The sequence below is a fragment of the Chrysochloris asiatica genome, unplaced genomic scaffold (assembly GCF_000296735.1).
Source record: "Chrysochloris asiatica unplaced genomic scaffold, ChrAsi1.0 scaffold00016, whole genome shotgun sequence".
NCBI classification, from domain to species: domain Eukaryota; kingdom Metazoa; phylum Chordata; class Mammalia; order Afrosoricida; family Chrysochloridae; genus Chrysochloris; species Chrysochloris asiatica.
This window is the reverse complement of record NW_006408534.1, coordinates 3,933,052-3,950,512: the sequence shown is the minus strand read 5'-3', so window position 1 is coordinate 3,950,512 and position 17,461 is coordinate 3,933,052. Positions and strand designations below refer to the sequence as shown.

At 38.6% G+C, this 17,461-nt stretch overlaps 1 protein-coding gene across 1 annotated transcript in view; it reads left to right on the top strand.

The window, feature by feature from the left end:
• Positions 1 to 17,461, top strand: part of LOC102830147 (tetratricopeptide repeat protein 27-like) — a 310,736-nt gene that overhangs the window by 4,758 nt on the left and 288,517 nt on the right. The window contains exons 3-4 of the mRNA XM_006835274.1: positions 4,775 to 4,904; positions 15,652 to 15,792. Of these exons, the coding sequence (XP_006835337.1) occupies positions 4,775 to 4,904; positions 15,652 to 15,792 (271 nt within the window). The remainder of the gene's footprint in view (positions 1 to 4,774; positions 4,905 to 15,651; positions 15,793 to 17,461) is intronic.

Sequence of the window (17,461 nt, the reverse complement as noted above, 5' to 3'; positions counted from 1 at the left end):
AAGTAGCCGAGGTTCCACGTGATCCTTACCCGTCTCTGGCCACACGTCCAGCATAAACAGCCGCCATCCGAGGAAGGCAGGGAGGGAGGAGATCAGCTGGGGACCCCATGCGCCCGTCGTTGTGGGCCCACCACCTGCTCTAAGGTGACCAAGTGGAAATATTTATTAAATAAAAATGTCAAAAGGTGAAGCTATTGTTTTTGATACATCCTCCATCTAAGTCTATATACTTCTGTGGGCAGTGTTTCCGTCTCTTTAACCCATTCCCAAAGAAGTCTGCACTATTCAGTTTACAAGATGTCAAAACAGAAGTTTTGGCATCATTGAGGAACTCAAATTGTGTTCCTTTCCAATTATCTTTGAGTTTTAGAAATAAAATGAAGTGTGAGGGGGAACGATCAGGGCTGTAGGGTGAATGAGGTGAGGTTTCCCAAGTAAATTCTCCCAGGATAGCCTGTTACCCTGGAAGAATAAGCACGTGCATTGTCGTGATGGAAAAAAATGCGCTTGTTACAACTTTCATGGCCTTTTCTCAACAATGCAGTTTTCCATTTGCTTAAAACTTCTTCCGAGAAAGCCGCTGTGATTGTCCTGTGTCATTTGAGAAAATCTATCAAGATTACCGCTTTGGAATTCCCAGAAATAGTCTCACCAGTTTCCTGAACTAACTTCTCTGCCTTGAATTGAACTGAGCCAGCAGATCCCCTTGGGAGCTACTTTTTGATTGGACCTTTTACTTGAGGGCATCCTAACGAGATGAAGGCAAAATGCATTACTGAGAGATTGTTTGCAGCCATGTATATAGTGGAACTCTAGTAGCAATACTCTCTGACTTACCCTCATATTAAGTATTGAGGCTTGGAAATGAGTTAGATGCGATTGTATCCTTTAGGAGTTCACAATAGAATGTTATTATAACTGTTATTAGTTGCTCTTTAGTTGAATCTGCTTATAGCGATCCCCATTTGTGTCATAAGATCTTCAGTGTTTGAATTTTTCAGAAGTAAATCACCAAGCTTTACTTCTGAGGTTCCTTTGGGTGTACTTGAACCTTCAACCTTTTGGTTAATAAGGAGAGTGTTTGTTGGTAGCACCACTCAGACATCAGAATATTACTATTTGTTGTTGTTAAGTGCCATCTAGTCAGTTCTGACTCATAGTCCTGTGTAAGACCCTGTGTAAGGTTTTCATGGAGCCCTTGTGATCAGCAGTTCAATGCTTATCCTACAGTGCCACACCAGGACTCTATGAGAGTTACCATAGGCTTTTTCTATTGTTTAAAAAAATATGATACTCATTTTTCATATTACTGGTGCACTTCTAGTTTATATTTCTGCATTGTTATTTGTGATTCTTATATAGCCTATGGTTGCATGTTAAAACCCACATATCCATTAGTCACCTGTAGTGCAGAATTCTAGTTTGCTGCACTGAGATAAAAAAAGACACTTCAGATACCTCGTTTTGATGTGTTTGGAAATTGAACTGAATCTCAATTCACTTTAAGGATTTGTTTTCTAGTTAAAATGTTTATACTAAGGCATTGAGATCTTACTGCATACCTGTTTTACACAAGTTTCCTAACTTCTAACTAAAATTGGCTCTTGTTATCTGTGTTCGCTAAGGCTACTTACTTTTGTCTCTGCTCTCAGTTTTGCTGCATCCATAGTTTCACTTTTTGGCTTCCATAAGCATTTGGGCTTGATATTTTTTTGTTTAAAGAACCTTTCTTTTGAAGTAAGAGACGAATGTGGGGAGAAGAGAATGACTACTGTGACTTTCTGTTCAGAATGAAAGTCCAGGATTTCTATCTTAAACCAGGTTTGGCAAGTTACAGCTTTGCAAAGTGGGTAAGAATGATTATGTTTTTAAAGGGTTGAGAAAAAACAAAACAAAAACCAAATCCACCAAAGCTTCTTAAATGCACAGCCGAAAATATTATTACCTGTTTACAGAAAAAGTTTACCCACCCCATCTTAAGCCAAAGCATGTTCAGTTGCAATTTCTAGAACAATTGAATTGTGCCAGCAGCTGGTAGAAGAAGATCAATAACATGCTAATTGTTGTTGTTGTTAAGTGCTGTCATGTTGGCCCCGACTCAGTGACTCTGTGTAGGGTTTCTGAGGAGCCTCTGGTAAGTTTGAATTGCTGACCTTGTGGAAGAGTGCTTATTCTACACGCCACACCAGGCCTACAAAATGTTAATAAACTCTAAAGATAAAAACAAACTTTTTATGGTTAGTTTTCTTTTATATAAAATTTGTGATTTTTTTATACGTCTCCTTACAATGTGTCAGCTATTAAATAAAATGAAAGAAAAGTTACAAGTGCCTGATGGGGGCCTAAACCAGTGCTGCCCAGGAGAATATTTTGTGATGATGGAGTGTTCTGCATATACAGTGCCCAGTACAGCCCTCCCTGCCCATATGTGGCTGTTGACTACTGGAAATGTGGATAGGGTAGCTGGAGGACTACATTGTTATTATTATTATTATTTTAATGTGTTTGTTGTGGATTGAGTATAAGTTTACAGAGCAAATCATCAGTTGTATATTCAACAAATCATACACCTTGTTTCATTACAATGACTATAATTCCCTCCAAGTACCATCAGTTAACAATATTTCTCTCTATTCACGTTAGCTTTTTTTTTTAAAAAAAACAAAACAGAAAACACTCAGGCATATATAATAATTTACACTTCTGAAGGGCACATTCTGCAAGTCTGCCTCCTGCCCACCAGCTCTTAGTCCCTCTCTTCCCATGAATCTAGAGTCCTCAGCCGCTTCCCCTCTCAACGACCCCATCTCTGCCTCCGTCTCTGGTGTCGCTGCTTCTCTGGGTAAGGTCCCGCATTCTGCTTGTGCTAATCTCCCTTGATGGTCTTAGGGCTCTATGTTTCTGGACTGTAAGATTAACCACTCCCCTTTTTTTGTTACAAAACTACCTTTACAATTGTGACAGTCACATTTAGTCATGATAACAGTTACTCACTATTGAATTATATGAATCATCCCCATCTCTTTTCACCAGACCCATCTAGACAAGACGATCTCCCTCACTTCTATCAGCTGGATGCTTCACTCTCAGCTCTACCCCTCTGTGGCTATGTCCTTGTCCATGGACTCAGGTGTCCCCAGGTCTCACCACTCTTTGGACCAATCAGCCCTTCCTCTTCTCTCTCTCATCTCCAGGTTAACGGGAGTCAATGGATTGTGGTTGAACTCAGCCTATTTCATCATTGCTGCCTTTCCCCCTCTTCCACTCACCAGTAGACCCATGTGGTCGCCAGCAAGCTTACATGCCTGTTCATGTGTTCCCTTTTAGTTTCAGTCTTAGAGGGGAGTTCGGCCTGAAGGAACTGATTGCTTGCCTTGATGTCTTCCTGCCTAACAGCTTGCTTATTCTTGTAGTAGCCAATCATGCTGACATTTTCGTTTTGGGTTTTTCCTGATGATCTTTCTTTGAAGATGTATCTTCTGTTGCTCTACCTGTTCCAGGCTGGTCTGCTTGTCCTTGTTAGTGGGAATCTCCTACCACATAAGGTTCTGGATGCGACTCAGGATTCCACCTAAGGTCCTATACTCTGCAAAGGCTTTGCAAGATGCTTATTTCATTGGGCAAGTTCTAGAACCCCTTTTAGGTATTCCAGTCATTTATAGGCTGAAGATGGGCTTACAAATTTTCTGTAATCATGTTTCTCAACATTCCTCTCTATCCCATTCATGTGTCTATTTTACAATAGTAGGCAAGGGAAACCAATATTCATAAGATAGTCAAGTATTTTAGTATTATTTCCCCTCTCCAAACTATTCCTAGATCTCTGTATCCCAGAGCCCTGTTGTTCCAAGGTTGAGCGTGCATCACTATTTACCTCTGCCCGACTTAGGCCATGCAAACCTGTCTTAGTGTTCCCCTATCTATCTTGTTCGTCTACCCCCTCTCCCTTCTTTTATTTGCCCTCCCCAACACCTGTACTAAAATTCCCCCACCTAAACCCTACTCTTGTGATTACCTTATATTCCATTAACTCTTCCCTCCATTTAAGACAGTCTATTCTATTCTGTAATTTACCTGACCTTCTCACCACCTGGATCTGTGTTCCTCTGTGTTTACCTTCTTTCACATTATAATTGTTTTGATCATAGACTGACCTCCCTGATCCTCTGTTCTTATAATTTTATTCTGTTCTTGATTCCATTTGTCGATTAAGTTCAGGGTGATGCTGCCATGTACGTCATTCTCTGGTTGTTTTCTGTTCTTGTTGGTTCTCAGTCCAAAGAACTTCCTTTAGGATGTTTTTCATAGCAGGATTGGCTTTGGCAAAATCCCTTAGCTTCTGTTTATCCTGGAAGGTTTTGATTATACCTTTATATTTGATTGACAGGTTTGCCTGGTAGAGGATTCTTGGGTGGCAGTTTTTTTCTTTCAGGGTTTTATATGTGTCTTCCCATTGCCGTCTTGCCTTTATGGTTTCTGTTGAGAGATCCAAGCTTAATCTGATTTGCTTGGTGTGTTACACTTCTCTTTTCCTTGGCTGCTTTCAGGATTCTGCCTTTATCTTTGACTTTGGAGAGCTTGATTATTATATGTCTTGGTGATTTTAGCAGTGCAGTGTTTATCCTGCAGCACCACACCAGAAAATTTCAGAAACTTTTGTTTTTAACAGTCTAGTCTCCACAAATGTTAGTTTTTATCTTACTGAAATGTAATAGTGTGTCTGAAGTTATACAGTGACAATTGTTCATATTTATTTCTTTATTCTTTTGTGTAGACAGCAGCTGATATTCCTACTTGGTGTGAGCAGTTTGCAACTTTTTGTTCAGAGTAACTGGACGGGGCCTTCTGTTGACTTACAACCTCAAGATTTTTTGCCGTCTGTTTTGTTTCAGCGCTTTAATGAGGTATGCTTCTTGAATATCATATATAGTTATTATGCTATTCATTCTTTATAGACTAGTGTTTATTAATTGGAGTTAATAGTCAGTGGGAAAAAGACATGACTTTATAACTTGTACCGAACTACTAAGAAGGAATGCTTACTCATTGATCAGATTTTCAGGTATTTCCAGAAGTTTCACCGTCATTCTCAAACTGCTCTTCAGATATGCCCCATTTTATTAGCTATTCTTTCTATTAAAGCACAGTTGCTTCTTTCACCAGAATTATAGAAAGATCTTTTCTTGCAAAGTGGAATCTGGAAAGTTGTCTGTTCTTATTGCTACTCATTAAGCTTTGCTACGTGAGAACAGTTACCAAGGTGTTTTCCTTTGTTTTAAAAATAATGTCTTTTAGTGCCTATCATAGATTGGCTTCATGGGTGTTAAGAATTATTATTATTCACCTTTTGGCCGGAGCCGCCATCTTGCAGTAATCTACCGAGATGACAAACACAAAGGGAAAGACGTGGGGCACCTGTTCTCTGTTCTCCAGGCCTTTCAGAAAACATGGGGTCATTCCTTTGGCTACATACTTGCAGCTCTACAAGAAAAGCGATATTGTGGACGTCAAGGGAATGGGCAAGACCCACAAATGTTACCACAGCAAAACTGAAAGAGTCTACAATGTGAACCAATGTGCTGTCGGCATTGTTGTGAACAAGCAAGTCAAGGGCAAGATTCTTGCCATTAGAATTAATGTGAGCATTGAGCATATTAAGCACTCTAAGAGCTGAGATAGCTTCCTGAAGTGAAGGAAAATGATCAGAAAAAGAAGGAAGCCAAAGAGAAAAGTACTTAGGTTGAACTAAAGCACCAGCCTGCTCCCCGCAGAGAGGCGCACTTTGTGAGAACCAGTGGAAAGGAGCCTGAGCTGCTAGAACTTATTCTCGATGAATTCACTGCATAACAGGAGTGAAATAAAGATGTCTGAGGTGCACAAATGTCAGGTCTTCGGTTGTAATTGTGTGGAGGTGTGGTGTTCCCCCCCATAGTATTTAAAGCACATTTTGTCCCCCAATTCACTTGATAATAAATGCTTTTACTATTGAAAAAAAAAAAAAAAAGAATTATTATTCAACATCAGTAGAGGTTGCGTGGTTTGAATTCCTCAGGCAGTTTTGAGAACATCTGTGTGGGACTGGGTGAATATGAGATGATCTGTGATTGATCCATTTACCCAGCAACCTCAGAGATGTAGAGCAGAGCTGTCAGCCGGTTAGCCTTTATAAAGAGCCCTTTGATAGTTGCACAGCAGGATTAAGTAATTGACATCACACTATTGTACATGTGGAAAATACTGAATTGACAAATGTGTTGTTATGTCTATCTTTAAAACAATAAAAAACAAAGCAAAGCAAACACACGCTCAGTGAAAGAAGGCAGGCACACACACACTTACATACATATAAAGGGCCGCTTAGCTTATATAGTAAAAGGAATTTGTTTATATAGTAAAAGGAATTTGTTTACTCTTACCTGGTTTCCAGGAGACATGAATTAGGAGTAGCTAATACAGTGGAAGATAGAGTTGTCAGAGATAGGTTTTGATATTTTGAGTGTAGAGATGGAAATGGGAAAAAATACAAAAACAGGTATAATTTGAAAACCACAGTAACTAGCTCTGTGTACATCTACTTGGTGAGTTACTGTATTATATTGCAGTAGAGAATTATAATCACAATTCTGGCTCAAATCATTAATGAAAGTTTAAATGATACATATATTATATCTCAGAAAGGAAGGGAATTTGTAATTATGCTTTAGAAATATTTAAAAATCTTCAATAGATACAAAACACAAAGTATGGTACTCAAAGAGATAGCCTTTTGTTATTTAGAAATTTACTTACATTGAACATCTCATTTGCTCTGTTATTGTACATGAAATCATTTCTGGCTGCTTTGGCCCTGTAGGTTAGGTTAGCAATTACCAAACATTCAAAGTTACAAATATTTACTGAGCACAGATTGGTGAATTTTGTGGTACTCCTCGATCCTTAACGAGTTGCAGTATTCCATAAATTGTTACAGTGACTGAAGCTCAGAATGGTGATGGAAATTTCTCAGAGGTATTGTAGCTGGGGGAGTTGAATTCACATTTTCTGGCTCCAAATTTAGTATTTTTCAGCTATACTAGTGTTGGAGGAAAGTATTGAAAGTGCCATGGACTGCCAAAAGAACCAACAGATCTGTGTTGGAAGAAGTGCAGCCAGAGTGCCCCTTGGAGACCAGGATGGCTAAACTTTATCTCTCATACTTTGGACATGTTGTCAGGAGGTACCAGTTACTGGAGAAGGATATCATGTTTGGTAAGGTGGAGGGTCAGAGAAAAAGAGGAAGACCCCCAGCGAGATGGATTGGCCAGGTGGCAGCATCAGTGGGTTCAAGTGTGGCAACAATAGTGAAGTTGGCCCAGGACCCAGCAGTGTTTCATTCTGTTGTGCATAGGGTCGCTATGAGTCAGTACCAACTTGATGACACCTAACAACAACAAGTATGGAAGTAGCAGTAAAAGTCAGGTAACAATTCAAAGCAGTACAGAAGTGGGTCTCGACAATAAGAAATAGTCCTGTTAATGAAGAGATTTGTTCAACTGGATTTTGTTGGAAATCTTTTTTTGGAAGTGGGTCTTGAGCTAGACCCTAAAGGGTGATTAGGAAATGGATAGGTGGAGAAGAGGAGGTAGTGCATTCTAGATGTAGTCATGAGCTAGAACTTGGAGTGGAGATGAGCATGCTGTTTTGTTAGAAAGGGAATTTCTGATCTTTCTTGTTTAGCAATAAGATCAGACTTGGTAATGGTCAGGTCAGATTGTGGGGAAACTTTGACTAAGATCTTGATTTTAATTTTTATTAGAACTAATTTGTGTATTCAAAAGATCATGAAATGTGTACAGTTTAAATAATGAATTTCTAGTGTACCCAATGTCTATCTTGTGAAATGGGATATTACCACTGTTGTGGAGTAGAGTTCCCAACTGGTGTTCTCAGATGTTAGTCTCTTCTGCCATTGCTGTGGCTGTGGGAACCTTCGGCTGAGCTCCTCTCATTTTGAGTAGCCTTCTCTGACTCTGGTGTGAAGTGCAAATAATGCTGTCTTCTCTGTGTGCTCTAATGTGAAAATAGTTGGGAAATACTGCCTTGAGGAACCCCGGATAGTGTCTCCATCTCTGCTTCTCATAAATTTTGTGTTAATCATTCTGTCGCTTTTCTTTGTAGCTTTCGCACCTGGTAGTGGTGGTGGTAGTTCTTGTGCGCTGTTGAATGGGTTCTGACTCATAGTGATGCTGTATAGGGTTTCTGAGGCTGTAAATCTTTTGGGAGCAGAAAACCTTCATGTTCTGCCATCGAGCAGCTGCTGGATATGAACTGCTGATCTTGAGGTTAGCAGACTAATGCATAATCCATTGTGCCACTTATTGGTTATAGCATCTGTTGTTGTTAAGAGCTGTCAGTTCTGACTTATAGTGACCCTGTGTAGGGTTTCCAAAGAGTGGCTGGTGGGTTTGAACTGTTAACCTTGTGATTAGCATTCCGGTGCTTCTTCTGTAGCACCACAACACTGAAGATTTGCCAGTTTTTGAATTTTATATAAATGTAGCATATTGTTTGTATTCTTCTAATTTGTTTCATTTGCTAAAAATTATACTTTTGGAAAATTACTTCATTGTTCATTTTTACTTTAGTATAGTATTCAGATTTTATACCACAGTGTGTACATGTGTTCTACTGTTGATGGCTATGTGGTTCGTTTCAATTTTTTGCTATTATGTATAATGCTGCTATGATCACATATTCTGGAAATCATTTGCAAGAATTTAATCACAGTGTACTTTAAAAATGATAGTATTTGTTTGGCACAGTGCAAATGAATGAAGATTTGGCACTGTGGGTTAATGCTTCAGACTACAAAGTCATTTGAACTGCAAGGGTGATGAGTCAAACTCACCAGCTGCACCTTGGAAACCCTATACAGTATCGGTATGGGTCTGAATCTACTCGATGGCACTTAACAACAATGTTGTACTTCGGGGTCCTGGTGTGGCACTGCAGGATGATGCACTGGACTGCAAGCTCAGTTTGACACACAAGGCTGGTGGTTCAAACCTACCAGCTGCTCCTCTGAAACCTTATACAGGATCATTAGGAGTAGAAACCAACTTGACAGCACTTAACAACAGAAACACAGTTTGTACTTTGGAGTGCAGTAGCTCCATACGATAAGCACAGGACTGTGAACATCAAGGTCTTTGGGGTTCGAGCCTGCCAGTTACTCCGTGGTAGAAAGATGAGGCTTTTTTTCTACAACTGCGAAGATTTAAAAGCCTTGGACGCCCTATACAGGGTCACTATGTGTTGGAACTAACTGACTCCACAGCACTAATTAGGTTGTACTTGGCCATGGTCAGGACTTAGGGGAATCAGTATTTCAGTACACCTTTAAACCCTCCTCAGGGCTGAGTTGGAAAGCTGTACTAGAGTATATATATATATCTAGGAGTAGAGTTGATATTCCCTAGGGTATATGCATGCTTAGTTTTTCTTGGTAATGCCAGATTGTATTTCAAAGGATTGTACTAATTTATATGCTTACAGGCTAGCTGGGATGTTAGCATTAATTTGGAATAGAGGGCGTTTTTAAATTTAGGAGTGGTGCATTAGTATATTCTAGTTCTCATTTTTTTGTGTTGATTCTCTTTAGTTCTCTTTGTAATGCACATGTTTATGAAATGACTGTTTGGCATGAAGATATACTTTATAGTCATGGAATATAGTCACCAAAGCAAAATTAGTTTTCCATGCCTTTAATTTATGTTGTATTTTTAGCAACCCCAAAGGAATAGCACTTAAGTTCCTTGTCTGAGCAGCAGGTTGCCTCTCATACAGAAGAACTGAGGTCATGATAATCTAGTTCTGTTGTTATCCATAAAGTTTTTTGCTTTTATTTGTTGTTGTTGAGATTATATACAGCAGAACTTAGACACCAATTCAATAATTTCTGCATGTGCAATTCAGTCACATTGATTGTATTCTTTAAGTTATGCAACCATTCCCACTCTCCTTTTCCAAATTATTTCTTCTCCATTAACATAACTCACACCTCAGTCACTTTAATGGAAGGTAGGGTTGCCTGCACAGATGATGAATGCAACTGCTGTCAGTAAGTTGTATACCTCTGAAGAGTCAAGTGGTAACAGTTGTGTGATAGATACATTTACAGCAACAGCACAAAGATTAGCAGTGGTAACAGTTGTGTGATAGATACATTTACAGCAACAGCACAAAGATTAGCTGCCGAGGCTGCTTACATTCAACCAAACTCCTCATGGGATTTGTTTTCTTGGTTTAGAGGTTTAGGGTCATGATTTCATGGATTTCAGTTTAATTAGTCTAAGTAATGGGTTTAGTGCTTCTCTTCTACCTCCTAGTTGGTAGTATAGTGACTGGGGTCCTCAGAGCTTACAAGCAGCCATGCAAGGTGCAACAATTGGTTTTCCTTTGCCTGGAGCAACAGAGGAGAAAGGAGAGTAGATCACCAAGCTTTTTTCCTCGTCTATCTTGGTCTTGAAATTTGTCTACCAATGGTGATCCTGCTGGTATTTGAAATACTGTGATGGTTTAGCATCTAGCATCTCATCAATACTCAGTCCACCTGAGTGGACTGACAATCCGAATGCTCCTTAGCAGCAAGCATAGCAAAACATTATCTTTGGGCATGTTATCAGAAAGGACCAGTCACTAGAAAAGGACATCATAGTTGGTAAAGTAGATGGTCAGTAAAAATAAGGGGAAGCCTTCAGTTGACACAGCAGCCTTAACAATGTGCTGAAATATATCAAAGATCATGGTGATGGTGCAGGGCTAGATGTTTCATTCTGTTACATATAAGGTCATCAGGAGTCAGAGCCAATTTACCAGCAATCTGGTTATATTTTTACTTTGTCTCACCTCCCAGATGTTGAATGTTTATGTACTACTATGCCAGTAGATCAGTAGATAAGTATTTTATATGTTTCTCTCTCTCTCTCTCTTTTTTAAAAAACCCTCTTTATTGTGAATTGTGTGACGGTTTACAGATAAGATCTTGGGCTTTACATACAAATTCTACGCTTTGTTTCATTTTAATGATTACAATCCCCTCCCTGAAACAATAATGATCCAACTTCCTCCCTGTGACTTTCCTTTTAAATCTTATATTTCAAAAATGAGCAAAGCAAAATATTTGATGTACACATGCAAAAGAAAAAATACATATATTCATTTAAATGTCCAGAGGGCACATTCTGCAAGCCAGCCTCCTGCCTCCAGGCATCCAGCGTTACTCACTCAGCCCATGGGCCTATCTTCCTCAGTGTTCCATCTCTCCATGCAGTTGCCTCTGCCACCAGCTCTGCTGTGGCCACTTGTCTAGGTAGGATCTCATGTTCTATTATGCTGTTCCTTCTTGATGGTTCTGGGATCGTCTGTTCCTGAAATGAAAGATTAACTACGCACCACTTTTAGTTACATATCTTATACAATTATAGTTGTGACAATCCCAATTAATCCAGCTAATAATTATAATTGAATCTTAAAATCCTATCAATATCATCCCACATCCCCTTTCACGTGAGCTTTCTGGAGAAGAAGAAAACTCTTCAGTGGGGATTCTACCTTACCTCCCTTGTTCTGAAATTAAGCACATACATGAAAGATTGTTAACCAGCCTTCATGCCTTTATAACCCCAAACCCCTCATTTTTGATAGCTAGTGGCTAAATTGCCCATCTGTATCAACCCAGTAAGGAGTTCTGGTAGCATAGTGGTTATGAATCGGGCTGTGAACCTCAGGTTCAGCAGTTCGAAACTACCAGCTGTTCCGCAGGAGAAAGATGAGGCGTTCTGCTCCCCTAAAGATTTATAGCCTCGGAAACCCTGTATAGGGTTGCTATGAGTCAGAACCGACTCCACGGCACATAACAACAACAACAATCAAGCCAGTACATAGAGGACACAAGTTTATTTATTTATTAAATGTTGTATTGTGAATTATGTGATAGTTTACATGGGAGAATATTAGTTTTACATTCATCCTATTGTATATCGTTTCATTGCCATGGTTACAATCCCTTCCATGCATCATCACCCAACCATAGGGTATACACTACAAGCCAGCCCCCTGATCATCAGCACACAGCCCCTCTCCCTCTCTGTGTCTGAAGTCCCCAGTTGCTCTATCTCTCCACATCATCGTCTCTGGCTCCATCTCAGGCATCACACAAGTTTATTTCTTGATACAAAGAATTCTTCTATTCTGGTTGGAATTTTGAGCAACTGTATCCATAAGCAAAAGTCCAGTTCATCAAACTGTAGCAATTTACACTTGCTCATAGTACCAGACTTCTTTATCTTCATCTGGTTGAGTTCTGGTCAGCTAGGCATACAAGCTAGATTAAATGAGTACTAGCTGCAAGTTTGGGAGTTGGTGCACACACCTCCCTGCACTTAAGTGTAGCTGGCCACTTCACTTTCAGCCCTAGCCCCCAGGGTTTTATATGTTTCTTGCTTATTGACTGAGGAATTGGTTTTAAGGGAGTTGTAATCTTGTCTGTTTTTATTGGAAATAAAAATGGCCTCTTTAAAAATGGACTATTTGCTAAAACCTCTGGAAGCACATTTAGAACTCAGGTGAAGAGTCAGTATTATAGGAGTAGGCATGGCACTGATTTACTAAAGCAAAGGATAGAAAAGGTTTCATTTTTTTTTTTTTAATGGATTAAGGACAACACTAGGATGACAAATTTATTTATTTTCTATTTGTAATTTGCCTTGTTAATACCATCTCTAGAGAGCTCTGAATTGAAGAGTAGGAGGTTTGGTAACCAACCTCTGGCTCTGAGTATCAGAAGTAGTGATATCTACATTGTCTATCCTGCTGTCTTTCTGTGTCATTTATGTATTTATAGAATTTTTATTAAACTACTTGTTTATTGTGCATGTTTAGGGATTTTATTATAAGATAATGAATCTGATATTTCTCCTTTAACAAGTAGGCATATTTCTCATCTCAATTTGATTAGGATAAGGAGTCTTTTTCTAAAAGGCCTGTATTATATCTTCTTGTTTTGTTTCAGTTTAAGGAAATAAAGATTGTTTATTCTAAGTATAACTTTCTAAGTCTGCAAGATGATTTAGTGAGGCTACAGATCTACATATTAGGTACATGCTTCTGTCAGACTGTAGGGGATAGTTCTTTGAGTTCATAACTCAGTATGTTCTCTTGTCTATTCAGTACCTTCACCTGGAGTCTAATGTTATAAAATCAGGAAAGATGTGATTTTGAGTAGTAGGTTTTCACCATACGTGTTCTATCTGTAGACTGAGAAAATAATAGGAGAAGCTGGATTATATGAAGATTACAGTATCAAGAATGGAGAAAAATTTATTAACAACCTGGGATATGCAGATTGCACGGCCTTGGTTGTTGAAAGCAAAGAGGACTTGAAGCACTTACTGATGAAGATCAAAGACTGCAGTCTTCAGTATGGATTACGCTTCAACATAAAGAAAACAAAAATCCATACAAGTGGATCAATAATCAACGGCATGATGTTGTCAGGGATTTCTTTTTACTTGGATCACAATCAGTGCCCATAGAAACAACAGTTAAGAGATCAAACGGTGAATTGCATTGGATATATTTGCTGCAAAAGACCATTTTAAAGTTTTAAAAGTAGATGTGCCAGTTTGAGGACCAAGGTAGTGTACCTTACCCAAGCCATGTTATTTTCAGTCATTTCACATGCATGTGAAAACTAGAAAATGAGTAAGGAAAACCAAATATGACTTAGTGTCTTTGAATTATGGTGTTGCAAGTAATATTGAATATACTGTGGACTGCAGAAGAATAAACCAATCTGTATTAGGGAAATACAACCTGATACACGTTATAAGTGAGGATGGTGAGACTTTCTCTCACATGCTTTAGATATGTTATCAGGAGGGAAAAGTCCCTGGAGAAGGACATCATGCTTGGTAAAGTAGAGGATCAGTGTAAAAGAAAAAGACCCTCAGTGAGATGGATTGACACGGTGACTGCAACAATAGGCTTATTGTTGTAAACATGGCAAAGATCATAGGGGCTGATTGTAAGGCACAGGACCACGTAATGTTTTATTCTGTTGTACAGAGGGTTCCTGTGAGTTGGAATCAATTCAATGGCACCTAACAATTTGTAGTGTGGTAGTGTAATTCATCTTGTCTTTATTCCTTGATTACATTTCTCAGTGAGGTAATAGGACTGAACTTGAATCAACAGTTACTTTCTTCTTGCCTTTATTGAACATTCAGTGAAGTATTGGGTCAGGCACTGGCATTACTTAGATTATTTTTTTTAAATCTTTTTAATGAGGCATATGTTGTAGCATTCTGGTTTATAGAAGATGAAAGTGAGATTTCACTTAAAAATTTACCCCCGTCCACAGACCAATAAGAGATAGAGAGAGGGATGCTGATCTGAGTCTGAGACATCAAAGCCCATGTTCCAAATAGTTCTGCTCTGCTATTTTCTGTTTTGTGGCAGCTGTTAAAATTTTGCATTCCACATGTGAGAGATACTGGTATGTTGGCCATTGTCAAAAAATCTCTTCTCAACAAAGGAGTGGATTTTCCAAACACATTTGTCTTCTGTTTTTGTGTGTTTCTTTTCACTATAGTCTATGATTGTGTTCCTATTCAGTAGTTGATATGGAAGACCTGGTTGAGTATTTGGCTTGTTAGGCACTGTGGAGCAGACATGCTTTTAAATGACATTTGCCAATGATCAAAGCGTAAGTGAAGTGTGGGTGATCTAATATAAATGCTTTAACATAGGACTGCTTGTCTTTCAGATAATAACTCTATAAAGCGATGATACTTCTTCAATGCTAGCAACTTCTTGCATTCCCTGTTCCTCTAAAGTTTAAGCAGACGTGTGGCCATCTGTCAGGTTAGGCTGGATATGTAGATCACTGGTGGCACTGTAGGATAAGCACTTGATTTGATAACTACAAGGTTGGTAGTTCAAACCTACCAGCTGCTCTATGGGGGATAAATGAGGCTTCTGTTCCCATGAAGAGTAACAGTCTCAGAAACCATATACAGGATCACTATGAATCAGAATTGACTTGATGGCAGTGAGTTCGGTTTTTGTTATTTTTTAAAGGTATTTGTGGAGTCCCTGGGGTGGTACAAATGATTAATGCTTTCAGATGCTAACTGAAAGACTGGAGGTTTGATTCCTCCCAGCAGCACCTTGGAAGAAATGTCTGGGGATCTGCTTCCGAAAAACCAGTAAGTGAAAGTCCTGTGGAACACAGTTCATTCTATCCTAACACATGAGGTTATCATAAGTTGGCAACTTTCTGTTTTGTAATTTTTCTAAAAGATATTTGCAGCTTTACAATTTTGTCCTATGCCAATGTAATAGATTAAAGTCTTTGTTTCAAAGCTGAATTAACTGGGAAATCGTCATATTGTTCTGGTGTGCTGTGGGCTAATGCGCTGGACTGCAAGGTTGGTTTGAACTGCAAGGTCTGCAGTTCAAGCTCTACAGCTGCTCCTTGGAAACCCTATACAGTATCGCTATGAGTTGGAACTGACTCGACAGCACTTAACAACGAGATTAAGACATATAAGGATTAATACTTTGTTAAGTTGTATTATCTTACCTTATACTTGTGTTTTCTTTTTTCAGGCCAAAGAGTTGGATGCAGTTGTTCTGAATCTGCTCATTCTAGATGGTGAATCAATCTACAGCCTGACCTCAAAGCCTATACTGCTGTTATTAGCTCGAATTATCCTAGTGAATATAAGACATAAACTGACATCTGTTCAGGTAGGGGAAGAAAAAGTGTCATAGAGAATCATACCCAGGCGTTACTTTTGTGCTTACTTAGCATCGGAATGTAGGTACGATGCTGACCTGTCTTAGTATATTTTGTTTTCTTAGAATTCTTTTAGATAATTTTAAATTCTGATGAAAATAAGCCATGAGAGTCATCTAGTGTGAAATGAGATTTATTGAACTTCTTTGATAGGATTATGTGTAATTTATAAATGTGCATATAAATGCTCTTTCTCTAAATCCTGAACATAAGTTTAAAACATTGTTCACAATTGAAGCCCTAATGTATGTGCAGAAACTTTGAATACATTATGCTGAGTGAAATAAGTCAGTCACAAAAGGACAAATGTTATATGACCCCAAATACATGAAAGATCTAGACTAGCAAATGTATAGAGACCAAAGGTTACTTCGGTTGCCGTGTTGGGAAGAAGGGAAAAGGAGGGAGTCACTGCTGAGAAAGACCTGAAATGCTGGTATGGAAAATTGGAAAATTGAAAATGAATAGTAGGGATGGTTGTACAACACGGTGGAGATCATTAATGTGATCATACGTGTAAAAAATGTGAAATAGTAAACAAATATGTATATATTTACTACAATACATGGGAGCATGATTGTAGAGTTAGTACTATAGTGTGAACCATGAAGTTGGTGGTTTGAGCCACAACTACTCCGTGGGAAAAAGATGACGCTTTCTGCTCCTGAAAAGATTTCAAACCTCAGAAACCTTATACAGAGTCACTATGAGTTAGAATCGACGGCACTTAACAGCAACAACCAACTATAGTAGGGGATGAAGGAGTATCACATTTCAATTTTCTTTTCCCATATGACTAACTGGACTGCAGGTGTGGCACTATAGGATAAGCACTGGACTGTGAGCCACAAGGTCGGCAATTCAAACCTACCATCTGCTCCTTGGAAATCCTATATAGGGTTGCTGTGTGTTAGAACTGACTTGATGGCACTTAACAACAATGACCAATTAGGACTCCTGGTATGGCACTGTAGAATAAGCACTGGATTGTGAACCACATGGTTGGTGGTTCAAACTTAGTCACTGTTCTTCGGAAAACTTCAACATGGTCTCTATTGAGTTGGAATTGACTCAAAGGCACTTAATAATAACAGTGACTAATGATGTTGAATATTTTTTTCATGTTCTTATTGGCCATTAGTATATTTTTTTGTGTGGAATGACTGTTCAAGTTTTTTGCCCATTTAAAAATTGTATTGTGTGTCTTTTTGTTGTTGCATTGTAGTTTTTTATGTATTCTGGGTATTCAACCCTTATCAGCTTTGATTCCCAAATATTTTCTTCTAATCTGTAGATTGTCTCTTCACTTTATTGATAAAGTCCTTTGATACATAAAAGTTAAATTTTGATAAGAATCAGTTTATCTCTTTTGTCTTTTTTTTGCTTGTGTTTAGATATGGTGTTTATAGATAAGAATCTCATTGAAAACTAGGTCTTGAAGCATTACTCCTATGTTTGTCCTAAGAGTTTTTATGGTTTTAGTTTTTAAGTTTAAGTCTTTAAAAATCCCTTTTGCTGTGAGATGCAAGCTTACCTTCTTTCTTTTGCATGTGGAGATCCAGCTGTCTCAGCACCTTCATACATACACATATATGTATGTATCTCGATACATAAAAGGAG